The sequence below is a fragment of the Dipodomys merriami genome, unplaced genomic scaffold (genome assembly GCF_024711535.1).
Source record: "Dipodomys merriami isolate MVZ:Mamm:240054 unplaced genomic scaffold, mDipMer1.0.p SCAF_5, whole genome shotgun sequence".
Classification (NCBI taxonomy): Eukaryota; Metazoa; Chordata; class Mammalia; order Rodentia; family Heteromyidae; genus Dipodomys; species Dipodomys merriami.
The window spans coordinates 10,187,951-10,208,771 of NW_027206068.1; the positions used below are offsets into that span (position 1 = coordinate 10,187,951).

Here is a 20,821-nt window from a genome sequence, read left to right on the forward strand (position 1 = left end):
TAGCAATTAAATGACAATGCTACAAACACTGAGTAAACATTTTTACAAACATGCTGACCTATCATACTGAGATACAGAAGCAGAATTGCTAGGTCAAAAACTGATGTTTATTCTTTTTATTCTATCTATCTATTTATTTATTTATTTAGTACCTGGGGCTTAAACTCAGGGCCTGGGAAATCTCAAGTTTTTGTACTCTAGACTAGTGTTCTACCACTTGAGCGATAGATCTACTACTGGATTTCATGGCGGGGAGGGGGGACAAAGGGTGTCTGTGCATGTGTCTGTGCATGTGTGTGTGTGTGTGTCTGTGTCTGTGTGTGGTTCATTGGATATAAGTCACACAGACTTTCCTGCCTGATCCTCAGATCTCAGCCTCCTTTAAGTAGCTAGGATTATAGGTATGAACCCCTGGAGCCCAGCTCAATAACTGATTTATTTTTAAATCTCCTAAGCTCATTAACTGGGCAAGAATAAATAAATATTCTTTTGGGGCACTCAGGTAAGGTAATATTTCATTAATAGATGTACTTGTCACATTTAGCTGTGTCTTAAAAGGAGAATATTGCTGGGCATTGACTCACACCTGTAATCCTAACTACTCAGGAGGCTGAGATCTGAGGACCACAGTTCAAAGCCAGCCTGTGCATGAAAGTTCATGAAGTGCTTATCTCTATTTAACTACCAAAAATTAAAAAATAAAAGCCAGAAGTAGAGCTGTGGCTCAAGTAGTAGAGCAGTAGTCTTAAGCAAGAAAAGCTCAGGGACAGCACCCAGGATTTGCGTTCAAGCTCCAGGATTGGTACACGTGTGTGTGTGCATGTGTGTGTGTGCACGTGCGTGTGTGCACACACGTGCACACACACAAAGGAGTATATTTACTTTTTCTTTCCATGTTTTCTCTTTATTGTACTTTTATTAGCATAAATGAAATGTACAAATGTTTCATTGTGATATTTCCATACATATATTAATGTACTTTGATCTAATTCACTCTCTCTACTGCTCTTTTTAACCCTTTCTCATCTCCCCCCCCCCCGGGCTTTTTAAAGTTTTTAGTGAATTTCTTATACTATTTTCAAATAAATATTTAATGTGCTTCAATCATATTCGCCTCTTCCTTCCCCTTTTCTTTCTCCTTTTCCTTCTCACTTTTTTTTTCTTTCTTTTTTTTTTTTTTTTTTTTTTTTTTTTGCTGGTCCTGGGGGTTGAATTCTGGGCTCTGTCCCTCAGACTTTCTATGCTCAAGGCTAACATTCTACCACGTGAGCCACAGCACCACTTCTGGCTTTTTCTGAGTAGTTTAAGCTAAGGAACCATCCACTAAATGGGCAAAGGAGCTAAGTAAAGACTTCTTAGAAGAGGTAAGAATGGAAAAGAAACACATGAGGAAATACTCATCATCCCTGACCATAAAGGAAATGCAAACCAAAACAACTCTGACATTTCATCTTACCCAGTTAGTCTGGCCGACATCATGAAATCAAACACCAACAAATGCTGGCGGGGATGTGGGGAAGCGGGCACCAGCAGCTCATGCCCGTAATCCTAGCTCCTGGGGGGAGGGGGGGCTGAGATCCGAGGATCATGGTTCAAAGCCAGCCCAGGCAGGAAAGTCTGTGAGATTCTTATCTCCAATAAACCACCAGAAAACCGGAAGTGGCACTGTGGCTCAAGTGGTAGAGCGCTTGCCTTGAACTGAAGAGCTGAAGGACAGCACCCAGGTCCAGAGTTCAAGCCCCAGGACCAAAAAAAAAAAAAAAAAAAAAACACGAATCTCACAGAATCTCCTGCCTGGGTGGCTCCTAATGCCTCCTGAGTAGCTACAATTACAGGTGTGAGCCACCAGCACGCAGCTATCACTGATTTCTTATCACCCAAACAGTTCCTCCCGTAAAATCACATCATATTATTTTTTAAACAATGACAAGTTTTTTTAATTGTAAAGGTAATGTACAGGGGGGTTACAGTTACATAAGTCAAGTAATGAGTACATTTTGTACTCATTTGAAATGTACTTTTTGAATGTACTCACCCCATCTCTCATTTTATGTCATATTATTTTTGAATGTGTAGAAGCTTGTGTTAGCGGAGACAATTTATTTTTCTAATAAAATATTACACTTTGTGTGTGTGGGGTGTGTGTGTGTGTGTGTGTGTGTGTGTGTGTGTGTGTGTGCTAATGTGTGCATGCACTGATACTGGGGTTTGAATTCAGGGCCTGGTGCTGTCTCTTAGCTTTTTTGCTCAAGATTGGCATTCTATTACTTTAGCCACACCTCCACATCCAGCTTTTTGTGATTAATAGGAGATAAAAGTCTCACAAACTTTCCTCCTTGAGCTGTCTTCAATCGATGATCCTCAGATCTCAGCCACCTGAGTAGCTGAAATTACAGGTGTGAGCAACTGGCACCAAACTAAAATAGTTTACTCTTAAATTTTTGGTAACTTAGAAAAAATATTAAAGTCTTAGTCTCACTAATTTCATACGTGAATAGCTTCATACAAAAGCAACTGAATTCTCCTTTTGGATGCTTTACAATATGTCATCAAACTACATGGCTATCGAGAGAGAGAGGGAGAAGAGGGAGAGAGAGAGAGAGAGAAAGAGAGAGAGAGAGAGAGAGAGAGAGAGAGAGAATGAGAATTTTAATATCAATGTCCAAAGCAGACAGTCTTTATTTGAGCAATGCTACATATTGCTAACACTTTAAAAAGTGTTTATAAAGACTGACAGCTGTTCAACTATGGGATGTTTCTCAATATATACTCAAAGACGGTTGCATTTGGAACCATTTTATCTAGGAATTAAAAGCAATGATATTATGTTTATTTGAAGCCATCACAAGCACGTATATGTGTGAAATTCTCTGATTTTCACCTACATTGTTTGGAGCTTTTATTACTAACAGTGTGGTCGTACCTAGAAGAACCTGTCAGATTCTATTCTATGAACTAGAATAAGCTTTCAGCAAAGATGCCTTGTATCCACTGACAGGCACTTCCTATCTGCTAGGACTCATAAAAATTGCAACATTGATCATTGCTTGTAGAGATTTTTCTTTAGCAAGAATAGAAAGGGGAAACCCTGTTACGCCAAATGACTTACTAGTTAAAAGTATCCAGGACATTGAAATCTGGAAACTAGTTAATGGTTTGTAACAAGTCAGAAATAAAGATGTTCAACCAAGAAAATGACATTAAGCACTACTAGCTCCAAGAGGAAAGAGCAGCCTGTCAGAATCTTGCGAGGGTACTGGTGACAGGGAGACAATAAAATGGTATGACACCAGTTTCTCTCAGAGGGGGGCATTTTCAATCGCTTTCTCCTGGGAGCCTCCAAACCCTTCCTTTGTAGGAAATCTTCTCTCTAAAAATGGCAGCAGACCCCTTGGAGGTCTTATTAAAATTCTCCTTCTGTGTTGTAAAGTGGACTGTAGAAGGCAGATGACAGTTAATTCTTCATTGTATTAGGGGAAATGGGAAGCTAGTCACACCGGTCAGGTAGCTCCACACTGACATACAAGTAACATTGTATGGCAGGCCTGGTGAAATAGGAAATGAGTCCAAGGAGAAACAGCCCTCAGCCCCAAAGAGGCAGACAGCATGAATCCAAGCAAGCAGTAGGGCAAAGAATGAGGGTTTCCTATTCAGACTGATGCCCATTATATCTGCAAATGAATTTTAGACACTACCTTAAGCCTTCATAGTGCACACATAGTCTAATGGCATCATTGAGATGAACATTTTTTGTTTTTATTTTATTCATGTATTTATTATTATTAATTGCCAGTACCTATGTTTGAATTCAGGGTCTCATGCTCACTCAGGGCCTCACACTCTTACTTAACTATTTTGTTCAAGGCTGGCACTCTACCACTTGAGCCATAGCTCTACTTCCAGATTTTTGTTAGCTGGAGATAAGAGCCCCATAGACTTTTCTGCACAGACCGGCTTCAGACCAGGATCTTCAGATTTCAGTCTTCTAAGTATCGAGGATCACTGGTATGAGCCACCATGTCTGGCTTCATTCTGCCTTTCTTGCTCACAGTGAGTGCTCTACCACTTGAGGCACACTTCCAAACCTGGCTTTTTTGTTTGGTTATTTGAAGATAGATAGGCTTTTTGCCCAGGTTGGCTTCAAACCACGATCTTCAGATTTCTGCCTCCTGAGTAGCTAAAATGATGGGCATAAGTCACTGGCTTATTTTAATTTTTAAGAGAAATTTTCTCTCACTCTCTGTCCTCAAACTGCAACTTTAACAAATCTCTACCTGCCTTGCAATGTGCCATAACAGAAGAACTGAAAGCCACAGAGAACTGAAAGACAGCAAAAAAAAAAAAAACAAACTCAGCCATGTCCCATGAGTTCTTTATACCAGTTGTTTCGAGAACCGAACTTTTACACTATCCAGAAAAATACCATTGCTGCTTTTTTTAACCCTATGCTAGTGCAAAGTTATATCACTTCATACATGTCTACTTAAAGTGTTAAAATGCCACTAAACTAATTTCTGATAGAGTAATAGCTGTTAACACAGTCTTCTAAACCATTTCCCTTTTTCATTCTATTCCCAGCATATTTTAAGCTGTATGACAAAGTAAACATTTCATAACCTTTTTTAGATAGAATTTTTTTCTACTAATGTCATTTCAACCAGTAGGAGGTCTATATTTTCTACATGGCAGTTCTCCATTTAAAATTATTTCTGCTATAGATTAGCTGTCCCTTAGTGAGCTATGAAAGATAAAATCTTTGCCTCTTTAAGCCCATTTTGTTTGACAGCATGCAATATTTACATGAAATAAAAAAGCAAATGTTTGTTCTTTTCACACAAGCTGTCAGCACTAACTTGGGTTGTTCAGTAACCTGTTCAGACAAACAGAATTGGTATTTGCAACATGATATATGATAGATTAACAACAGGCAACATAGACAGTTATTTTAAAGGAAAAAGAATTGGCATGCATTTTTAGTAGCAAAGTTGATCATGTTATGTTATAAATTATGGAATGAGTTGACCTCTTTGTTTATTTGCTTGTTCAAGAAAGCATGGGCTTAGGTAGGCACTGGTGACTCATCATCCCGGACCATAAAGGAAATGTAAACCAAAACAACTCTGACATTTCATCTTACCTAGCTTACTCAGAAGGCTGAGATCTAAGGACCAAGATTCAAAGTCAGTGCAACAAATCTCAGAGCCCCAGAGACCCTTAGGTTCAATTAACCAGCAAAAGTCAGAATTGGAGCTGTGGTTCAAGTAGTAGAATGCCAGTTTTGAGCGAAAAAAAAAAAAAAAGCTAAGGAAGAATGAGAGATCCCAAGTTCAAGCCCCAGTACTAGCACAAGAAAGAAAAAGAACATGGGCTTAATTTTAGTTACTCACCTGTCAAAATATTAACCTCTAAATCCATCACAGCAATATAGGCAGAAGAAAGTGTTATCCTAAAATTTTTTCCAATTAAAGTTGCTTCTCAGCTCTACTCCTCAAGGAACTTTCTAACAGCTAATGAGAACATACACTGATGCCAGCCACGTTGAGCATTTCTGACAATCCTGTCCACCTAATCAAGGAGGGCTTTGGAGCCACTACATCAACTTGCCCAAACAAGTCACGCTTCTGTCTAAGAAATGGCTTATTTATATATTCCTTTAGGAGCAGTGATTCACCAAAAGATGCTTTCAGAGGCAAATTATTCTCTCTCCTCTTGGGGATCTGCAGGCTTCTGGCTGCACTGGGGAAAACTTCAGGCTGGGATAATACTCACTGGCCCTGGACCTATACTCTGCTCCAAAGCCACAAGGACAGAATATGTTCTGCTTCTGTTGACAATGTCCCATCTGCTGAATACACATTTAATCCATAAACTCCATTTCCAGGAATCATACTTATTGGCATTAACAAGAAAATAGCATCTCTACAAGATTCCTTGCAAAGAAACCCTGTCAGTGCCACTCACGCTACCTTCAAAGACAAGTGCTCGTAATTACTTTCTCCTCTTCGTTGCCCTGTCTGGGAAAAAGCAACAAGATCAAGAGAACCTATCCATTTTCCCCAGATACTTTCCAAAATGCATGTCTGCATTGCAGAATGGGATCCGAAATTTCATTATCTGTATTTGTATTAGTAATTCACTGCACAAAGGGAGCAGGGGGCAGAGGAGGAGAACACGCATGGAAGCAAGCATCAGTGAGACAATTGTATATATGCAAATGCTTGCAAATTTCCTCCAGCATCGCCCTATCTATAACCAAGCAACATGGGAACCTATTCATCCCTCTAGCTTCTTGCTGCCAAATGTGGTTGTGGTTTGGGGAAAAAAAATATATTTAGAAAATTGTCACTGAAACTATATCTAACTCAGAATCTAAAACATCAAAGGCTACTGCATAAATAAAACTAAGGCTAACACAACCTCCTGGCTACAGAGGGTGAAAAGCAAGATCCCCTGAGAGAGGCTGGGAAGGAAATGGTTGTCTGTAGCTTTCCAGCCCAGCTAACAGAGAACTGAATGTTGCCTCTCTTCTTTGAGGGTGCCCATTTGCATAAATAGGCAAGGCAAAGAGATATGCAGAAAAACCAGAGACAGGGATGACAAAGAAAATGGTTCCATTCAAATTTACAAATACAAGTCCTTTCAAAATGAATACACATGGTGGCTGAAAATGATGGCAGAAATAATATATTTGGTTTGATCTTGAAATCAATCATTCCCAGATAATAATGGTTATAGAATTTTGCAGGATTTTCTTTAGTCCTAGCTGTTCATTCTATGTACAAAAAGATCAGTAATAATGGTTAATCACACATGTGTGTGTCTTTCTCATAGAAGAATTCAGTTTATACTCAAAATTATGCTTAAGATAGTGTCAATAATACCCATCTTACAGGTAAAGAACCTGAGTCTCAAATCAGAAATTTACCCAAATTTAAATAATTAATAGGGGCTGGGAAGGTGGCTCAGTGGTAGAGCGCTTGCCTTGCATGCATGAGGCCCTGGGTTCGATTCCCCAGCACCACATAAGCAAAAAGAAAAAAAGCCGGAAGTGGCCCTGTGGCTCAAGTGGTAGAGCGCTAGCCTTGAGCTGAAGAGCTGAGGGATAGCGCCCAGGCCCAGAGTTCAGGCCCCACGACCGGACCCAAAATAAATAAATAAATAAATAAATAAATAAATAAATAAATAAATAAATAAATATCATGAGTGGAATTCAGACTCATGACTGATTGAATTTTAAGCACTACAACACTTGCTATAGTTTGTGTCTTCTCTAAAACTTATGTTTGAGCCAATCGCTGGTAGTTCATGCCTATAATCCTAGCTACTTAGGAGGCTGAGATCTGAGAGTCATGATTCAAAGCCAGCCCTGGCACAAATGTCCATGAAACTCTATATCTCCAAACAGCCATCAAAAAGCAGGAGATGGTAATCCTAGCTACTCAGAAAGCTGAGATCTGAGGGTTGCAAGTTGAAGCCAGCCTCAGCAGGCAGACTCTTATTTCCAATAAATTACTCAAAAAAAAAATCCAAAAGTGGGGCTGTGGCTCAAATGGTAGAGCACTAGCCTGGAGTAAAAGAACCTCAGGGACAGCACTCAGGCCCTGAGTTCAAGTCCCAGGAACAGCACAAAAAAAATTATTTTATTTTAAAGCCAGAGATGGGAATTTGACTCAAGTGATAGAATGCCAGCCCTGAGTATGAAAGCTAAGGGACAGCACTCAGACCCTGAGTTCAAGTTCCACAACTGCCACAACAACAACAAATAATGTTGGATTTTTTTTGGGGGGGGGCGGTCCAGTCGTGGGCCTGAACTCTAGGCCTGGGCACTGTCCCTCAGCTCTTCAGCTCAAGGCTAGCGCTCTACCACTTGAGCCACAGTGCCACTTCCGGCTTTTTTTTTCTGCTTATGTGGTGCTGAGGAATCGAACCCAGGGCCTCATGCATGCAAGGCATGCGCTCTACCACTGAGCCACCTTCCCAGCCCCAATGTTGGAATTTAATAACTATTTCAACAGTATTAGGAAGTGGGATCTTTCAGAGGTGATTAAGTCATAAGAGGCTAGGCCCCGTGAATGGAATATAGTTCATAGCATGGAAGGAAGTGAGTCAGTTAACTAGTAAGATCTAGTTAATTAGTTAGTAGGTGCCACATAAAAGTTCGGCACAATTTTTCTGCCTCACATGTATTCACTTGCCCTTCTGCCATATTTTCATACAACAAAATTGCTTTCACCAGAGGCAGCCAGCCCTTTGATTGTGGACTTCTCAGCTTCCAGTATTGTATACCAAACAAACTTTCATTGTTCATTATTTACCTAGTCGGTGATAGTCTATTACAGCAGCTGGAAGCCTACTTAGATACATGCCATGCTGCCTTGCAACATTACCAAAGAGATTTTCCTCCAGGATACAGTGTTATTCCTTGACCCTGGAGGGGTCAACAAACTGTTTGTTGTTGTTGTTGTTATTGGTTTAGTTTGTGGGGTTTTTTTGTTTTAACATGAATTGATTCATCAGGCTGATCAAACCAATTCTTTGCTCATCTTAAATTAAATTATATGGTGTCTTGTTCTCTTTTCAGTACACAAAAGTACTTGTTTTGTAACATCTGGAAAGATAATATTCCAATAGTTATATATATATGCTTGGTTGTATGTTGGCTTTCTCTCTCTCCTTTAAAATACCTCTCAAACTACTTTTACACTGATGAGAAAAGAGCAAGTTCTTGTGGTGCCTTCCTAACCCTTTTCAGTTAGCTTTTCTTTCTTCCTATCTTCTGTTCTCTCTCTCCCTCTCCCTCCTCTCTCTCCCTCTCTCCCTTCTTTTTCTTTCTCCCTCCTCCCCCTCTCTCATCTCTCTGGATGCCATAATATTAGCTGTCCTACTCCACCACACCATTGTTGAATGGATTGAAACCATTGACATTTGTAAGCAAGAATAAATCCTTCCTCTCACTCAGTTGTTTTTGTCAGGTATGTTTCCATACCAATGCAAAGTTGGCCTAATACATGCTGTAGAAGAAGAAGCAAACTCAGGGGTTTAAAGTACCTTGCCCCAGGTCACTCATTTTGTAATCAGTGAAACTGAATTTTGAACTCTGTCTCCAGAACTTTGTCTCTAAAGGCATAGTGATTTTTACTTATTCCTCATACCTTGGCCTTAAGAATACCAGGGGTTGATGATTCTCTCTTTTTTTTTTTTTAAATGTGTGTGCCAAAACTGAGTCTTGAACGCAGGTACTCACAACTAGCACTCTACAACTTGATTTTTGGTTTTTTGGTTTTTTTTTTTTGGTCTGGTTGTGGGGCCTGAACTCTGGGCCTGGGCTCTGTCCCTCAGCTCTTCAGCTCAAGGCTAGCACTCTACCACTTGAGCCACAGCACCACTTCCAGCTTTTTTTTTCTGCTTATGTGGTGCTGAGGAATCGAACCCAGGGCCTCAGGCATGCAAGGAAAGCGCTCTACCACTGAGCCAACTTCCCAGCCCTCATTCTACAACTTGAATCTAGCAAAAAGCTAAAACTGGAGGTTAACTAGACATGAGTCTTTCAGATTTGTCTTCTTGGAATGGCTGTGAACTGGGATTCTCAAATCTCAACATCCTAAGAAGCTAGGATTATAGATGTGAGCTTACCAATGCCTAGAGTTAAAATTGTTTGAATGGGGAATCCAAACTACTATATTTTCAAAGCATCATAGAAAAGGGCTGTTGTGGGCTGGGAAGGTGGCTCAGTGGTAGAGCATGCATGAGGCCCAGGGTTCGATTCCTCAGCACCACATAAGCAAAAAGAAAAAAGCCAGAAGTGGCACTGTGGCTCAAGTGGTAGAGTGCTAGTCTTGAGCCTTGAGCTGAGGGACAGCGCCCAGGCCCAGAGTTCAGGCCCCACGACCGGACCCCCCACAAAAAAAGAAAAGAAAAGAAAAGGGCTGTCGTAGAGTGTTTCCCTAGCATGCATGAAACCCTGGGTTTGATTCCTCAGTTCCACATACAAAGAAAAAGCAAGAAGTGGCATTGTGGCTCAAGTGGTAGAGTGCTAGCCTTGAGCAAAAGAAGCTCAGGAGGGGCTTGGGGGTTTAGCCCAGCAGAAGGGCGCCCGCTTGGCGCGTGCAAGGCCCTGGGTTCAGTCCTCAGCCCTGGAAAAAAAAAAAAAAGAAGAAGCTCAGGAATAGTGCTCAGGCCCCGAGTTCAAGCCCAAGGACTGGCCAAAAAAAGTTTATTGATTAAATATTCTAGGGCTGGGAATGTGACTTAGTGATAGAGTCCTTGCCTAGAATAAATGAAACCCTGGATTTGATTCCTCAGTAGCACACACAGAGAAAGGCCAGAAGTAGTGCTGTGGCTCAAGTGGCAGACTGTTAAATTTGAGCAAAAGCAGCTCAGGGACAGTGCCCATGCTCTGTGTTCAAGCCCCAGGATCCTCCAAAAGAAAAAAAAATCATAGAAGTATATTTCCTTCTTCAAATAAATTTGGGAAAGCTACCTACAATCCTCCACACTCATGTGTGCGCACAGAGACAGAGAGAGACAGAGAGAGACAGAGAGACAGAGAGAGAGAGAGAGAGAGAGAGAGAGAGAAAGAGAGAGAGAGAGATTCACAGCAGCATATGAAAGGCACTAAGAACCCCTGCAGAAAGTTAATGTTGCACTTTGTTTTAACCCAAGGTGCCTGAAATGTAATTCTCCATGGAAATCACCATTCTACCCCTTATTCCCTGCCCTCTTGCATTTTATTAGCATCACTCAGAACTGGTTCCACAGAACACATTTTAGGACACTCTGTATCCAATTTTTTTTCATTCTTCTGATAGAAAATCTGAAGCCCAGAAAGGTTAAGAACTATCTTTGAATATAAAGCCAATAACAAAGACAGAAAGATCTGAATTTTGAACCAGCAGAACCTGATCTCTCTGATAAATTATGACCCAGCTTGATGTGTCTATTCCACACCTCAGCTACATAAACAGTACACCCAGCACAGGAGTTGATAACATTGCAGTTGTCAACTTTAAAAAAAAAATCACTCTTAAAAAAATACAAAGAAATCCCGAGGTGAGAGCTGAAATCATGTATACAAACTTTGAGTGTGTTTATATACACTATTAATCGCCTTTGTCATGGTTTATACCAGTTATCCAAGCCTTGCTATATCAGTCGTTTATCTTCATTGCTATCCCACTGCAGTAATACCAATAACAACAGCTATTTTTGCTTATAATGTGAAGGATGTTAATGTATTGATGTGAATTTCTAGTGTTTATGTATTCATTTAAAAGGTACCAAAGTGAAAGCAATCACTTCTTAACAAGATAATCGAAAACAAATCTCTATGCCAAGGACTTCATTGATACAACAAATATATTATTACTAACAAAAAAAAAGGCAAATTCTTTACGTTAGAATTGGGCTTGAATCAAGACAACCAAAAAGGGAAGAAAGACAATGGAATTTTTTGTTGTTTTGTAGTTTTATAACAATATTTGTTGCATTTGTTAAAATGTAAGTTGTTTGGAAATTTTTGCAAGGCAATCGGCAAGTTAAAAACCCATTTCAAGAGCAGTCATACTCAACTCTGAAGAGTGTTTATGAATAATAATGTATTAGGAAAGGTTGGGTTTTCTGTCTCATAGTTAAATATTCAATGCCTGTGCTCTGTATTTTTATTAGAGTCTTCTTTATCAGCAAAAAGAGGCAAATGATACCCTGCAAATGTTTTAAATGTGCCTCTTTGCTTATCTTCCTATATTAATGATCCTTATGGCAGTTGTTGGATTAACCTTATCACATAGCATAGCAATAAGGGAGATGTACTGGGAAAGAGGGAGAGAAGGCATTTTATTTAATCTTGGGGACCTTTTTTTAACCTAGAAATTTCTGATTGTCAAGAGCGGGGATGAAAGTAGGGTCTCTCACAGGGCTTTTTGTAAAATTTCTAAGAAGAAAGATATTTCCAAATGGTTGGTTCATTAAACATCTTGCAATGAGAAGTGGCCACAGATTAGATTATCCACTAAATACTCATTATGTGAGTTCTGGCTTTCCCAGAGTCAGGAGTACTGACCGAGGGACAGGAAGTGGCTCCTGAGAAAGACAGACTCTGCATTGCTCATTAACAGACACAACACTACATGAAATTTCACTGAGCCCAGAGCCAGTGGCTTATGCCTACAACCCTAACCACTCAGGAGATTGAGGAAGGAGGTTCACCATTTGAAGCCAGACTAGCCAGGGAAGTCCATGAGACTCTTATTTCCAATTAAACACCCAAAATCCAGAAGTAAAGCTGTGGATCAAGTATAGAGCACCACACTTGAACAACAACAACAACAAACATGCTAAGGAACAGTGCCCAGGCCCTGCCTGAGTTCAAACCCTAGTAGTAACCCAAAAACAAAGAATCCCACTTAGCCCTGGTAAAACTCCTATTTCCTTCTAGTCTTTCTCACAGAGTCTCTGTGCACATGGAGGAAATTTAAAGGCTCCATCTTAAAAGATTCCTTATGAATTGACAATAATATCAAGCCTGACCCTGAGACTCTTCTACCTTTTTCTCCAGGTACTTGAAAAGAACACACAACTTTATGATTGAAATTAATATTTTATTCAACCTCAAATGTTTAAGCTCAACAGACTAGCAGGGTGAACACAGCCCTTCCCACTTCTATGCCCAATAATATGCTTTCTCCTTTTCTCTTTCTCTTTTTTTCTCATTATCCCTTTAATGCCGAGCAGGGCTACTGATTACAAAGAGCCAGTTTGACTCCAGCAATAGGTCTTCTTCACTAACCCTCACTGTCATGGAAATTCCAGCTGCTACAAGAATAAGAGGCTCAATCCATATTTGCCAGCTCTAATATGAAATCTGTCAGCGCCCAAATTAATGAGTTCCAAATTCCTTACATCACGATAACAGGTTAAGACTGGTCAATTAATTACATAAATCCTTCCCGATTCATTGTGCGTTTGCAGCCTAGATTGTGTCTTACATTACTCCATGACACAAGGCCTTTTGGCTTCTGTTGTTCCGCAGAAAGGCCCCATTTAAGTAGAGGCTGCCTGCCATGGCAAAATGTTAAATGTCACGCGTTAAATTTGCACTTTTCTGTAATTGCTTTTGTTTAAAAAAATAAAAAGGAAAATTAAATGAAAGCACGGGGCTCCTAGTACCTCCCACTGTGCTGGAATCCTACTGCATCCCAGGACATAGTAAGGTACTGTAAGGTTTTTGTTTTTTTGTTTTGTGCTGGTCCTGGGGCTTGAACTCAGGGACTAGGCACTATCCTTGAGCTTTTTTGCTCAAGGCTAGCCCCCTACCACCTGAGCCACAGCTCCGCTTTCAGCTTTTTTTTGGGGGGGGGGGAGGTTAACTGGAGATAAAGAGTCTCACAACTTTCCAGCCTAGGCTGAATTTGAACCATGATCCTCAGATCTCAGCCTCCTGAGTTGTGTGACTTACAGGCATGAGGCACTGGTGCACAGGTATCTTGTGGTTTACCTCTAACCATTTGTAGACTTCTCTGTGTCAGTGATTTGTAAGTAGTGGGAATCAGAACGAGTGTGTGTGTGTGTGTGTGTGTGTGTGTGTGTGTGTGTGTGAAAATAAACCAAATGTCCCTAAGACCCGTGGCAGCAAAAAATACATTGAAAGGATGTTTATGTTCATGAAAGGATACAGATAGGACTCTACATAGCCAGCCTCCTGTCTGGCAGTAAAAGGGTTTGATATATAAACCACTGTGGACCCATCATTTGAAAAGGAAAGCATATTTTACAAGCGTGGTTATTACTTTTGTGTAGTTCTTTGCCTTTAAAAGGGGGGGGGGTATAACAGCGCTCGAGGGAACCTCAAAATTACCCAGGCCAAACCTACTTGCTGGACGAGAAGAAAGAAAAGAAAGAAAGAAAGAAAGAAAGAAAGAAAGAAAGAAAGAAAGAAAGAAAGAAAGAAAGAAAGAAAGAAAGAAAGAAAGAAAGAAAGAAAGAAAGAGAGAGAAAGAAGAGAGAGAAAGAAAGAGAGAGAGAGAAAGAAAGAGAGAAAGAGAGAAGGAAGAGAGAGAAGGAAGAGAGGAAGAGAGAGAAGGAAGAGAGGAAGAAAGAGAGGAAGGAAGGAAGGAAGGAAGGAAGGAAGGAAGGAAGGAAGGAAATAAAGGAGAGAAGAGAGAGAATCGGAAGGTTCTTGAAACCACCTCTATTGGAGCTCGACCTCGGGCTGTAACCTCTGTACTCCTAGCCACATAGCTCTTCACCCCACTGCCTTTCCTTGTAGCTCCGATGCATGTGGGTGACTTGTACAGGATGGAACCCGTTCTGCTTGGGTTTCCTGAACTTCCAGCAGGCTGGGGATTCGGCAAATACAGGAGCATGCCGATGAGGCTCTGAGCACAGAATGAACCCTATGTGGGCAGCAGGTCCTCTCATTCCCAAGCCGGAATGCCAGGCACGGCCGTGCCCGGCCAGCCTAGCCCTGGGCGGCGGCGCGCCCTCGGGCGGAAGGCTGGGGCACCGCGCTGTCCCAGCAGCGCCCCCCTCTGTCCGATGGCGGCCTTGCAACTTCTTTATTGCGGGACAAAGTAACCCAGCTGGGCTTCTCTAGGATGGAGGACTTTCCCATCCAGGTCCCGAACCCCTTCACACTCAGATGCACCCCATCCTCACCCAGAGCCATTTCTGGGGCCAGAAGCACGCCCAGCGGCCCAATCCTGCCACCGGGTGCACAATGTCCCCTCCCTTCTCCGGGCAAGAAGCAGCGTGCCGCCACGCTTTTAAGGGTTGTGAGCGAACTAAACGGGACAGGGTAAAGAATGGATGCAGTGGGCACATGCGTGGAACCGCTTAGGACGCGGTGGGGGGCGGGACCCCAGGCACGCCAGGCAGGGTCCTCCGCTGCACCCAGGCCCAGACGGCTCCTCCCGGCTTCTCTGGCCCGGCAGCCGGGCTGCATTGTGCAGAACAAAGACTCGGCTGCGGCGCAGGCTGGGGGGCGCCGGGGGCTCCGGGCAGCGGGTCCCCGCTGCGCCGGCGCGCGCTCGCGGGTCCCGGGCGCGTGGAGACCCGGGGGCCCAGAGGGTCACCGGGGTTGAGAGCCGCCTTCCACCCCACAGCCATCACCGAGGCCTTTCTGCAAAACCATTGTTTCCTTTTCGTCCTCCCCGCCCCGCGGGGTTGTCATTTGGGGACTCGGGCTGGAAGCAGGTGGGGTCGGGGAGCCGCAGGTCCGCGCGGTAAATCGCTGTCTTTTTGTGGTTGCTGTTCCCACTCACCCCCGCCCCCTGCCACTGTGGGTTGTTGTGTGTTTTTTTTTCCCTTTCCTCCGCGCAGTTGCTATGGGTTACCAGGGCGGTTGCCATGGGTTACCGGACCGTGGCCCGCTGGCTCGCTACCTGCTTACCCAGTCGCCGGCGGGCGCCGGAGCGGAGCTGCCCGGGCGGGAGGAGGCGGGGGCGCGCGCGTGTGCGGGACGCGGCGCGGGGAGTGCGCGCAGGCCGCCGAGGCTCCGCAGCCAACAGGCGGCCGCGGCTGCAGCAGCGGGAGCGGGCTGAGGCGGGGTGGGGGCAAGGCTATAAAGAAGGCCCAGAGGTAAGGAACTAGCAAAAACACCGCCACAAATTAAGCCCGGGCCGCCGTGCTCGGAGCAGCGAAGACGAGCGCTGCGGGGTTGGGATGAATCCGCACTTGGCGTCGGGGGAGAAAGGGTATTTTCCTCTTTAGCATAACATTTGCCCTGTCTTTTCGGTCAGGGTTTGAATTCAGCAGAAAACGATGGCTTCATTTTTTCCCCTCCTCTCTTTTCCCCTATATGTCTTTTGAAAAAGAAATCCTTGGAATTCTGGAGAACCATAAAACATGTCGTTAACTACAAGCGCTTCTGCAATAAAAGACATTAGCGTCCAATACACGGTTCGTCGCAAGGATCTAGAAAAGGTTCCTGCAAGGGTGAACAGCAATTGTGTCTGACTTAAACGGACAGTGTTGACTCAATTGAAAGATGCGTCTGGCAAAGAACGGGGCCAAAATCCTTTGTAAATATGTCAGATTTTTTTTAAAGATATTATTTCCATCTTTCTAAACTTTTTTTAAACTCCACTCTATGAAAATGCATTCCTGTCTTAGGACCTTGCTAAGAAAATACTATGTTTTAAATGTCCAATTGCAGTAAATAATTGCAGGCAACACTTTGTATTTGAAAATGTGTTTACATGTAACAAACTAAGACAAAGTCAACATTCCAAAACAAGAACAAAAATAGTACTGAAATAAATTATTTCCTTAGTTGAAAGATGCTACACTGTAATTGAATACCAACTAAGTAACTGAACTATTAAGAGAGAAACTAGAACCAGCTTTCCTTATTCTAGTCTTAGAATTTTACAGGTCTTTTTCCAAGCTTTTCCCCCACAGCTCCAACACTGAAAACCCTCTTTGTACCACACGAGCTCAGTAATGCTAATGCGTAAGGCACCAAGAAAATATAAACTGAGTTCAAAACAATATCCAATTCACCACTGTTGGACTAAAGTAATTGTGGCTAAACTAAATGAACTTGCTTAAATCCTTCACTGACATATAAAAGATATCTTATCCTTTTAGTTTCCTACATTGCATACCAATTGCTTATATTTAATTAAGACAATAAAGTGTGATCTATGCTTGAAAAGTTCTTACTTCCTAATATCTAACTTCACAATAAAACATTAGTGTTTTCTCTAGCAGGTTTTTTTTAAAACAAAATTTTAACTAGCATTACATTACTTTCTGCCAACTGAGAAACCTTAAGTAACAGGTGTTGACTTTCATTTTGACACCTTTGTCTATATATAAAATCAGTTTTAGAACAAAGGATCCAAGCACACTTCAGAGGTGAAGAATCTATCTTTTCAAAATTAAATAGGACAGTTTTCCTGAATGTAAATCATAAAACATTCAGTATTGAAATTATTTAATTCACATTATTATAAAAACTCAGTCTTATTTAGTTTAGTTGCATAAGTAGCTATTTTCTTTTCCTAAATAAATCATTTTTAAATGCTAGAAGAAAAGAATAGACAAAGAAAGCATACTACTGAGAACTGAAGTTCATCTATCTCAGCTGCAAGAAATCTGTTTTATGAAGCTAGTGCAAATATGGACAGCTGAAACAAATGTTACATCAAGTTTTAGCAAAGATCTTTTTTAAAATAGCTACCAATAAGCCAAAAACACACTGAAGAGAAATATTCTTATGTAAAATAAGTGATCCAACAAAATTGATTTTTTTTCATGTTTAATGTGAAAACAAATGATCTCATGAAGTTTTACACAGTGAATATTGAGCATTATTTCATACTAATTTTGATGGCTATGTAACACTATCTAAAAATAGCATGACAGTGGCATAGTGTATGCTTTTCAAAATTGCTGTAGAACAGAAATACTATGAATTCAAACACACTGCTCAGGAGTGGGAGCTGCTGGGAAATGCCCAGATGGCCAGCCCTATGTGTCAACAGGATAATAAGGACTGCAAAAGCTTTCTTCCTGTATTAAAATAATGAGTCTCTGAGGATAAAATAAAAGGGCCTAAGACACATTAAATCAAAATATTTATAAAAGTTTAATGTTTTAGACTAAACCTTTTTTTTTTAAAGAAATCATCTTCCTGCTCATTTAATTACTTCTATTAGTTTTCAGTTTCCTAGCCTTTTTTTTTTCTTTAGTTAGTTCTTTGAAACTATCATCTTGGAGTTTTTAATAATACAGTAACTTTTCAGCTCCTAGTTAAAATAAAATGAAATGGATTTTTTTTTCTTTTGCTGCAGCAGCCAGTGAGACTGGGTAATATTTAATCAAAGCAACAAGTTAGCCAAGTTATATGAAAGTATCTTCCTGTTTTTTTCACACAGTATTCTGTACCATTCAAGTGGAGAAAACAAAACTTCTGTAATTTGAAGTTCAAAGTAGTTTATCTAAAACATCTTATCTTTGGACCACTAAGAAAAGGCATTTTGTTGAAATTATAGCCATCTCAAGGTAGATACATACAATGAAGGGGCTCCAAAAAGTGCAGAATAAATTCAGAAAGTAGCAAGTTGACATCCTTTCCAAAATATGGGGAATACTTCTTAGTTAAAATTAAACATATTAATTTTTAAGGTCCTTGTGATTTAAAAACACAAGTAGTAAGTAAGTAGCTACTAGTGTTGATGAAAGTTGTTGAGTAATTTTAAAAAATTATACACATTTGGTCAGAAAATAAGTCATTAAGCTATAATTCTAATTACCCAATGATAATGAAAACACATGACTGGTTGTCAAAAACCATATTTAAGTGGGTTTTAGACAATGAAAATCTACTTCTGAGTCTACATATTACAATACTAAATAAAATTACTAGCACTATTTCTGCCTTTTTTTCTTAAGATGTAAACATTATTTTTAATATAGCCTAATCTTAAGATACATTTTTCCATCTAAGTGTGAAATAGAATACTGGAAAGGTTAAATACTCTTAAATAGTTCAGTTAAACGCGCAAAAGCAAAGTGTTTTTGCCAGTGCAGGGGAGGTAGCCACAGAGTAGCAGCCACCTGTCTGAGGGGCAGGTTGCTCTACACTGTCCCCTTTGCAGTAGCCAACGTCACATACACTGCATTCACAAGAATTGCCCCTTTGCTCTATTTGGGTTTCAAATGCTATCTTACTTCTCTTTTAAGATTCAATAAAAATCAACTAAGTTGGGTTTTTTTTTTCCAAACATACAAATCAGTTGCGTTGAAGGCAGGATCTTCTTTACCAGTAACACTGGGCAATAAGGACTGTATGGCATTCACAATTTTTTTCTTTTGCTTTGAACAGAAGCATGGCTAACATTAGACAACATAAAAATACATACCATTACTAAACGAACCACCCACTGTCTTTAAGAATTTAAATACCTAGTATCGTGACAGTGAGCTTTAGGTAAGGATTTATTACAAGCAAGCTCTCTTCTCTATGGACTGGACACAATTTGCTATTCCTAAGGTAATGCCTTTAGAATTATTTTTCAGGATTCCTGTGGCGCTGTACTTATTTTACATCCTTGTGAACTGCTGTCATCACTGCTGTGTCCAAGCCCAGAGGATGAACTGGAAAAGAAGAGAGGGGGAAAATAATAAAAAGAGGAAATTGGTTTTCACAACACACTCAAAGCCTGAGTAACAGAGGAGAACTTTAATTATCTCCAGTCACAAAGAAAGACAGGAAATTTGGACTTTTAATTAGCCATTTGGAGTGCAGTTGGATATTTTTTTAGCTAGATAATTTAAACGCGAATAATTCAAGTCTGACTAAATGAAAGTCACATAATCAGAATGCAGATAATTGAATTTCTACTGCATTCATTAATTCAGTGCGGAGGTGTGTGTGAAGACTACTATGATGAGCTGTCACAGCTCAATAAAATCTCAGTCAATTAATTTTTTCATTATCTTAGTATTACATCAACAAAAAAGCAGAGTGTGTATATATCTGTGTGTGCACATGTGCGTTGTGTGTTCTATAAATATGTATACATTAAATCAAAACGCAAGGAAATACCTTTCTGAATCATAATCTATATCATTTTCTTTTTTCCCTTCTTCGTCTTCTTCGGGGAAGCGTCTATTCATCAAGGCAAACTTGTGAATTGCTTCTTCTACTGAGTACTTGGTCTGCCCAGAGACACACGCTTCGATGTCCTCGGAGTTCAGGTGACTCTGCAGGAAGAGGTGGAGGCTGCTGTCTGAGAGTAGAAGTGCATTCTGCAGGACTCTGGGAAAGACAGAAAGGAGAAATAACCATTGAACAGGGCTGGGAAGATACTACAGAGACCCCTTAGCATTGTACCACTGAAGTTAATTTTTCTATGGTGCTAAAGTTTAGTGTTGATGATGGGCTCTGCCCATTAAAGGGAGGAAAGCATATGTTAACTTTTATTCAATTATTTGGAAATTTAGGTGAGTAAAAACATGAAGCTAATAGTTAAGAACATCTGTTAAAAGAATAACTTCAAGGACATTTCTTCCATTTAACCATCTGCTATGACCATGTGGATTAATTATGGAAATATTTTGCTTATACAGTCACAGAAATTTATTCTTTAAAAAATGTACTGCCAATGGCATGTCAATTCACCAATCTTTATTGGATAGGCAGTCATGAAACATTCAACTACTACTAAAAAGTATATGAAAAAGTCAATATACTTCTTAGTATGTTTTACACTTTAAAATTTTATACCACTTTATATATATGTTTATGTACATAAGTGTATGTTTATAAGGGCTCATTGGAGAGGTGGCTTTTTTTTTTTTTTTTTGGGGTCCGGTCGTGGGCCTGAACTCTGGGCTTGGGCGCTGTCCCTCAACTCTTCAGCTCAAGGCTAGCGCTCTACCACTTGAGCCATAGCGCCACTTCCGGCTTTTTTCTTTTTGCTAATGTGGTGCTGAGGAATCGAACCCAGGGCCTCAGGCATGCAAGGCAAGCGCTCTACCACTGAGCCACCTTCCCAGCCCCTGGCTTTTTTTTTTTTTTTTTGATACTTAAAGTTCACTAGAAATTTTTCCACAAGTCAGACAAGATGGTGAACACATGTAGTTTCAGCATTCAGGAGGTTGATGAAGATCACAAAGTTTAAAGCAAACCTGGGCTACATACTGAGACTTTATCTTAAAAAAAAAATTCTTCAGAGCTGGGAATGTGGCTTGGTGGTAGAGTGCTTGCCTAGCATGCATGAAGTCCTGGATTCAATTCCTCAGTAACGCATAAACAGAAAAAGCTGGAAGTAGCAATGTGGCTCAAGAGGTAGAGTGCTAGCCTTGAGCAAAAGAA

The 20,821-nt window shown here is 40.8% G+C and overlaps 1 protein-coding gene across 1 annotated transcript in view; it reads right to left on the reverse strand.

Moving 5' to 3' along the window:
• Window positions 1–17,226: 17,226 nt before the first annotated feature.
• The window catches only part of Snx10 (sorting nexin 10), an 82,062-nt gene continuing 78,467 nt past the window's right edge, over window positions 17,227–20,821 (reverse strand). Inside the window, exons 6-7 of the mRNA XM_069996055.1 lie at window positions 19,550–19,762; window positions 17,227–19,098 (exon numbers count right to left, since the gene is read on the reverse strand). Coding sequence (XP_069852156.1) covers window positions 19,017–19,098; window positions 19,550–19,762 — 295 coding nt within the window. The 3' untranslated portion in view covers window positions 17,227–19,016. The remainder of the gene's footprint in view (window positions 19,099–19,549; window positions 19,763–20,821) is intronic.